This window comes from Quercus lobata, chromosome 2, assembly GCF_001633185.2.
Source record: "Quercus lobata isolate SW786 chromosome 2, ValleyOak3.0 Primary Assembly, whole genome shotgun sequence".
Lineage (NCBI taxonomy): Eukaryota > Viridiplantae > Streptophyta > Magnoliopsida > Fagales > Fagaceae > Quercus > Quercus lobata.
This window is the reverse complement of record NC_044905.1, coordinates 87,247,648-87,255,424: the sequence shown is the minus strand read 5'-3', so window position 1 is coordinate 87,255,424 and position 7,777 is coordinate 87,247,648. Positions and strand designations below refer to the sequence as shown.

The following is a 7,777-nucleotide window of genomic DNA, read 5'->3' as shown; positions in this document are numbered from 1 at the left end:
GAATTGTAAAAATATTTATATAAACTCTTCAGTTCTTATTCATTCCCTAAGAGAGTCAAGCATCCTTTGATTTATGTTCAATTCGATATTGTGATATTCGCTATGCCTTTCTATTTGGAATAATTGTTAATATTAAGAAAATTATTTTATTTTGTATATATTTTGTTTTGTGATATATGACTCAAAATTAATGTTTTTAGAATTGATCAGATAAATGTGTAAATCCACTCACAGGATTGTATGTGAGAATATGTGTTGATCCCTCATCAGCAGGGGTTAGATGTTGGTATCCGCTCACAGGATTGTATGTGAGAATATGTGATGTGTATATGTGACATTGTGCTCTGATCAATCATATGTATGTGTTTTCTAATGATTTTGAGATGTGATTACATATGTATTAAGTGATTCATTATATGTTTTGAAATAATTATTTTTGATACCATTGAATGAGTTTGTGAAAAATCAAAATACTCATGTCTTGCTTGACTTTATTCCATTGTGTATTCTGTATAATTACTTATTGGATGTGTGGCTCACCCCGTCAATTACTGTTTTAAGATTAAAGTGTAGTTGGGAATATAGAACCTTTGGATCGCTTTTGTAAGGTGTGAGGTAGAGCGTGGAAGTTGTAGGTGACTTCAATATTTTCTTGAAGACTTATAAAATTTTAGTTACCTTTATTTTGTAATTCATGTTTTATATAGTGGAGATTATTTCCAATTTGTGGAGTTTGGATTTTTTTGTAAGAGGTTTTTAAGAGTATTGTTTCTTTGGAGTTTTAATTTATTTTGGATTAATTATGTTTAGTGAGTTATATAAGTTTAGCAAGTTAGTCATACATCTAAATTCATGTTCCATGAATTTGGGTCGTGACAGTGTAAAATATTGTGATCAGATATATGTGTAAATATTGCGATGCCCCAATTTGATTGATTGTGTGATGTGTGTGGGTGAGTGATGAGTCCCACATCGAGTATTTACTATGTAGACCTGGGCTTTATTAACAACTATAAGGAGTCTCAATTATGACTAGTCCTTTTAAGGTATAGCACAGATATGATTAGCACTTTTCATTGGGTCGTTACATATAGTATCAGAATCAGCTTGGTAATCCCATGTGGGCTCAGAGACACTACTCCACAAATTGGGCCTTAATGAGTACGTTAGGGATTTAAGTGGAGGAGATTGTGATGCCCCAATTTGATTGATTGTGTGATGTGTGTGGGTGAGTAATGAGTCCCACATCGGGTATTTACTATGTAGACCTGGGCTTTATTAACAACTATAAGGAGCCTCAATTATGACTAGTCCTTTTAAGGTATAGCGCAGATGTGATTAGCACTTTTCATTGGGTTGTTACATATAGTATCAGAATCAGCTCGGTAATCCCATGTGGGCTCAGAGACACTACTCCACAAATTGGGCCCTAATGAGGACGTTAGGGATTTAAGTGGGGGAGATTGTGATGCCCCAATTTGATTGATTGTGTGATGTGTGTGGGTGAGTAATGAGTCCCACATCGGGTATTTACTAGGTAGATTTGGGCTTTATTAACAACTACAAAGAGCCTCAATTGTGACTAGTCCTTTTGAGGTATAGCGCAGATGTGGCTAGTGCTTTTCCTTGGGTCGTTACAATCATCTTACTTTCCTATTTTGAGAAATGATATTTCCACAATAAATCCTAAGTGAGAAGTTATTACTTGTTATTAATATTGGGCAAGAAAATAATTTCAGTGGTAGGTGATTAAAAGTTGAAACCAGTAATAAACTACCACCTAAAATTTGTTATAGAAATATTGTAAAAATGTTGTAGACATACAATTTTTCTTCTAATTTACATTAAATGTAGTATAAATTAATGTCATGCCATATAAATACCAATGTACATGCTAAACTCTTTTTTCTTTTAAGATACGATGAATTTTCAATTATGATGTTCGCTCTATAATAATTGTTCTATATTATTAGCTAAGATACCAATTGATTTTCTGTGTAAACAGAATTTAAATTCCAAATTCAAATCAGTTTGTCTATCTACATACATATATACTTAAACATATACACAACAAAAGGATGCGAATATTGCATCTTCATACCAGGTGGAAGATCATCAATTGTTAGTTCAATGGTTACTTAACAGTTTAACTTTCCTTTTTATCTCTCTCTCTCTCTCTCTCTCTCTCTCTCTCTCTCTCTCTCTCTATATATATATATATATATATATATAAAAGAGTAAATTTGCTCGTTAACTTTGTCTCTCTCAACATTTGGCAATTAGGAATTCAAATTCAATCGTGTTCTTATTTAGTATTAGTAAATCTTGGACATTTCTTTAATTTTCTTTTTACATCCTTGTGTTCATTTTTTTTTCTCTCTCAAATAATGTAACATGGATTTCCCTTTTCACATGTGTTTTGTAAAAAAAAAATATATAAACACTGTTTCTCTAACTCCTGTTATTTTATAAAAACAATGATTGTTAGAATTAAACGCATAAAGGTGCCAAATCATTAAGGTAAAAATAACTCTAGGGAAGAATTATATTAGGAACTAAAAATATGTATACAATACCTTTAAACAAACACTTAAAAATTAGGTAAAAATTAAAAATACTTATTGTAAGGACTCGATTTGTAACGACCCAAAACGATACTGGGTTCGCACGTAAATAGGCCCAAACAATATAATTTGTAAAGCGTGGGTGTTTAAGAACTAGATTAACTTTTTTCGAATGAAAAGGTTCACCCTCACGTATATTGAAGGCTCAGAGCTGGTACCACGATCGTTTTGTTTTGGTAATCGATACAATTCTTTTGCTTTTTTGCGTTCTCCTTCTTCAGTCTATGCTTTTCTTTCTTTTCTTTTTTGTTCCGATCCCCCCTTTTGCATGTTCTTCTTTCAGTTTATATACCACCCTCTGTGTTCCATCCTCACCACACACGTGTAGGTTGGGTTCAGGGGATTTCTTTCTGTCCCATCTAACACCTCCTGGAACTTCCTATAGGCAGCTGTAAGGCTGCCTCCTTACTGTTCAGGTATCACCTCCACATTCATGCGGCCAGAGAGTTGGTTGAGAGATAATTAATGCGGAGGCAGCTGTAGTTATAGATATTTGTTTGCCTTTTCTTTCTTACCCTTGGTCTGTTATCCCATCTTTAGTGGTGACGTAATTCCGAGGTCCGGTTGTAATAAGACGGCGTCCTGATCGTCCTCGGACGCATACTGCCGAGGAGTATGGCGTCCTCGGACGAACACGGAACTCTACTTTCATGATATTGACCATCACCCTCCCTCGGTAATTAACCTTATGACCTGACTTGGCCTCCTCGGACGGATGTGCATCCTCGGATGGGCCGCAGGCCCAACGATCCTGACCTTAATGGGCCTGTTGATTGGCTGGCCCCCACAATAGCCCCTCAAAATCCTACTTTTCGACCCTTCGAGAGAGAAGGTGGATTTTGACGTCATAAGCCCGTACCTATGTGTGTTTTGGGGCATGCCCCTGACGCTTCAGCATCCCGATTTTGGCAACGCCCTTGTCTCCCACGTTTGACGGTGAGATTTAAATCAAACGGCAGAGGCCCTCCCTTGTTTTGTGAGCGGGAACTTTTACCACTCACAATCCTCATATGACTACAAAAGCGTTCTCAAATTAACGCTGTACCTTACCTTCGATGATTACGTGGTTCCAGAGTTCATACATTGAACCTGCCTTTCTCTATTTTCGTTATTTTCTTGGCGACTACAAATAATCGTACTTTGTCCGAGGTCCTCCCTTTGAACATGTAAGTCTTCTCGAAGTTTTTACCACTTTTATTTCAAACCCAACAGTCTTCTCTGCTAAGTCTTTTAGAAAAATGGGGAAACAAAAGAATCCATTTCGATGTCTCGTTGAATCCGAGGAAGGTATTAGAAACTTTCGCTCTAAGTATAAAATCCCCTCAACAGTAGGGATGAGGTACGCAACCCAAGGGGAATGGATTGATGCCAGACAAACTGGGGAAGTAGTTATTCCTGTGATTGCCTTTATAGAGGGCGGGATGACTATCCCCATGGGTAGTATCGCTAGGAGTTACCTCAATTTCTTTAGGCTATCCCCCACCCAGTGTGCTCCAAACATGTTTAGGGTCTTGGGAAGTATAGACGCTCTGAATAAGAGAATGGACTTAAAGCTAACCCATCATGATGTGAATTGGGTGTACAACCTCCATCACTTAACTGGCCAGGGATATTATCTCAAGTCGAGATATCCTGAGGTAAGGCTAATTCAGTGTCTTCCCACTTCAAACAAGAACTTAAAGGAGAATTTCCTTATTCTCTCTAGGGAATGGCACGATGGTTTGCCTTGCCCGACAGTAGAGGGAACACCAGGTGGGCGCGTAGTCATAGATCTATACTATTTAATTCGCGAACACATTTCGTTTACTTTTTTCTTTTTCATTATTTTTATCCCCTACAATTTTCACTCTCGACTCAATGGTTTTGCAGATAGACGCTACACAAAACCCAATCTTAGGTTAGTCAATAAGGCGAGCCTGGATAAGTTATTGAAGGCCGAAATATACGTGAATGAGGCTGACGGTCAGCTCCGGGCAGCACACTTAATTCTTGGTTATAAACCCCTTTCTTTTGCTTTTCAGGCGCCGAAGTGCATGATTAGAGCACGCGATCCTCGGCTTCACCGTATCAGTGTTGCCTACGAAGGGTTCATTGTTCCAGAGGGTATTCCGCTTCCCCAATACACACCTCGCACAGAGCCTCTTTTCGTAGCCAGCATCTCGGCAGGAACTTCTTCATCCTTACCTTCCCTTAGGGAAAAGGAAATAAAAGGGAGAAAGAAAAAGGAGAAAGGCGAGGAAACGGTTGTAGCAGTACCTGAGTCCTCGGACGATTTCGGGATTTTTGATCAACCCACAAGCCCTAAAGAAGATCCTGACGAGATGGGGATACAAAGAAAACCCTAGAAAAGCTTGCTAGAGCTGATGGAAGGTCAGCCGGGAAAGAGTGCACCTGCAAAAACAATACCATCCTAGGCTTCATCTCTTCCAGCTAGGTCTCCTCCTCCTACTCCTCACCAACCTCCTCGACCGTCACCACAACCAGTGCTTCCTAACGCTGCTGAGCAGAAAAGGCGCAGGGAACAGAAGGGCAAGGATGTGGCAGACACGAGCAAGTCTCGTCCAACTCGAGAGGAGGATGCTCAACGAGCTGCAAAGCAGCAGAAAACCAAGGACCAAGCCGCGCGGGGCCAGGAGAAATCTGACTCCCAACATTCTGAACCACAAGTATGGTTGCCAGCACCTATGCACGGTGGGGAGCCCCTGCGAGGTGATGCATCTATAAGGGACTTTAACGGCAGCATAGGGTGTCATGTAGCTTCGGCCATAGAGGAAGCCTTATTGCTCCCAAAAGATATGGCCGAAATAAAGAACATGAGAAAGAATGAACTTGTCCTCGACAAAAAACGATATTTGGGCATGGTAAGGAGCTAACTTTTATCTTTCTCATTCTGTGACTGTTACTCACCAATACACACTTTTTATTGACTATAGTGTTAACCTTTTTCCCACAGATCATCCAAAATACTTTCAAGCTAGATGAGATGCTCAACGCCTGTTCCGATCAGCTAGACGATAAGAGAAAAAGATGAACAACGGCTGTACAGACCTTGTCCAAATTTGAACAGGACTTGGCCAATGCAAAGAAAAAGTTACAGGCCGAAGAGCAAGCTCGCAAGAGTGCCGAGTCGGCATTAAAAGGCTACCAAAAGCAGGCTGAGAACCAAGGGAAACTTCTGCAGGAGGCGAATGCCGAGCTAAAGAAGACTCAAGAGCAAGTCCTAGTTCTTAGGAAGCACCTGGAGGAAACTCAGAAGCTAAGGGAGCCAGTTGAAAAGTCCAAGGAGCAAGCGGAGAAAGCAAAGATCGATGCCGAACAGGCAATGAACAAAGCTGAGCAGAGAGGCTACGAGGTTGGTATAGCTAAAACTGAGAAGGCTTTGAGAGCCGAGGTTCCGGAGGTATGCCGTATCTACTGCGCAAGAACTTGGAGCGAGGCTTTTAACCGTGTTGGGGTTGAAGCCTCATCTGAGTTACGTAAGCGAGAGAACGTATTCTATCCCGAGGCGATCCGCCCCTTAGTTCTTCTACCCCATCAGGCTGATACTCCCTCTTCAGTTATTAACCTCAACGAGGAGGTTTCACCTCACAGTTTTCCTCCCCGTAGTCAGCCGGAATTAGCTAAAGAGGGACTTGCCCCTCTAGGAGCTTCCCTAGACAAGACCACCACCGCTTCGGAGGCAGAGACGGACTCCCAAGGTTTTCAACGGGATTTGGACTCCACAGTTCTACCAACTGGGAGCGTTACCAAAGCCAAAGAGGGAATCACCCCTTCGGAGGCAAACATACCCGCCAGCCAGAACCCAAAGATCCAATTGAAATTGAAAAAGTAGAACTTGTTTTGTAACTTAACCAGACATTTAGTAGGGAACTTCCTTGCTCATTTTCTTACCACTTTTACTTCTTTATGTTATTTTTGTACTCGTTCACTTTGTTAATGTAATTTGGATAGGTTTATTTCAACTACCTTTTGCTTGTATGGGACAATTTTACTCACATACATCGTCAATCGATAATCAGCAATAGGCAATAAACATTAATACAACAGGGTCTTAGGGAGACGTTTTTGATATGCATGTATTCTTTCCAATCAATTGCAATTTAGTACCTTGATTGTACGCCAACTTATGTCCTAAGTTCTCTCTTTGATTCCCCAATGAGTGTTATAGGGCGTTATTTCCCGTTAAGTTTGTGATTAGAAGATCTATCACAACTCAGTTACTGTTTAACACTTCAATACACAACATAGGACGTTAATTTCCACCAAGTTTGCGATCTGAGGACCTGGCATAACTTAGTTTCTGTTTAACATTTCAATATACATCATAGGACGTTAATTTCCACCAAGTTTGCGATCCGAGGACCTGGCATAACCTAGTTTCTGTTTAACATTTCAATATACATCATAGGACGTTAATTTCCACCAAGTTTGCGATTCGAGGACCTGGCATAACTTAGTTTCTGTTTAACATTTCAATATACATCATAGGACGTTAATTTCCACCAAGTATGCGATCCGAGGACCTGGCATAATTTAGTTTCTGTTTAACATTTCAACATACATCATAGGACGTTAATTTCCACCAAGTTTGCAATCCGAGGACCTGGCATAACCTAGTTTCTATTTAACATTTCAATATACATCATACGACGCAGGAGTACAAGATGTATGGTTGACGTAAATTAAAAGAAGTATTTGAATTGAAATACTTTTATTAATAATAATACCTCTTAAGATTATTTACATTCCAAGGATGAAGTACGGCTTTTTCATCTAGGTCTTCCAGATAATAGGCTCCTATTCCCGCTACAGAAGTGATTCGATACAGCCTCTCCCAATTAGGTCCCAATTTTCCCCAATTTGGATTCTTGGTAGCCCCCAGAACTTTCCTCAGCACCAAATCTCCTACAGCCAATGGCCTCATCTTCACATTACTATCATAGCCCTGCTTGAGTTTATGTTGGTAGTAAGCTAGTTGAACCATCGCGCTCTCCCTCCGTTCTTCAATCAGGTCCAAACTTTTCTCCAACATCGCATCATTAGTATCCGAAGAGAATGTACTGGTCCTTAACGTTGGGAATCCAGTTTCCAGGGGAATAACGGCCTCGACCCCATAGGTCATGGAAAAGGGAGTTTCCCCTGTTGAACGTCGA

The 7,777-nt window shown here is 40.1% G+C and overlaps 1 protein-coding gene across 1 annotated transcript; it reads left to right on the top strand.

The window, feature by feature from the left end:
• Positions 1-3,862: 3,862 nt before the first annotated feature.
• On the top strand, positions 3,863-6,456 carry LOC115973368 (inner centromere protein-like). Its single transcript, XM_031093634.1, has 4 exons — positions 3,863-3,911; positions 4,494-4,586; positions 5,055-5,485; positions 5,692-6,456. The coding sequence occupies exons 1-4, from the start codon at positions 3,863-3,865 to the stop codon at positions 6,454-6,456; spliced, it is 1,338 nt and encodes a 445-aa protein (XP_030949494.1).
• Positions 6,457-7,777: the final 1,321 nt, after the last annotated feature.

Bases quoted from the DNA above. Each gene is read 5' to 3' on its own strand.
- LOC115973368 (XM_031093634.1), top strand. From the start codon at position 3,863: ATGGGGAAACAAAAGAATCCATTTCGATGTCTCGTTGAATCCGAGGAA. The intron at 3,912-4,493 runs GTATTAGAAACT...ATGGTTTTGCAG, and splicing joins TCTCGTTGAATCCGAGGAAG to ATAGACGCTACACAAAACCC. The intron at 5,486-5,691 runs GTAAGGAGCTAA...AAATTTGAACAG, and splicing joins AAAAACGATATTTGGGCATG to GACTTGGCCAATGCAAAGAA.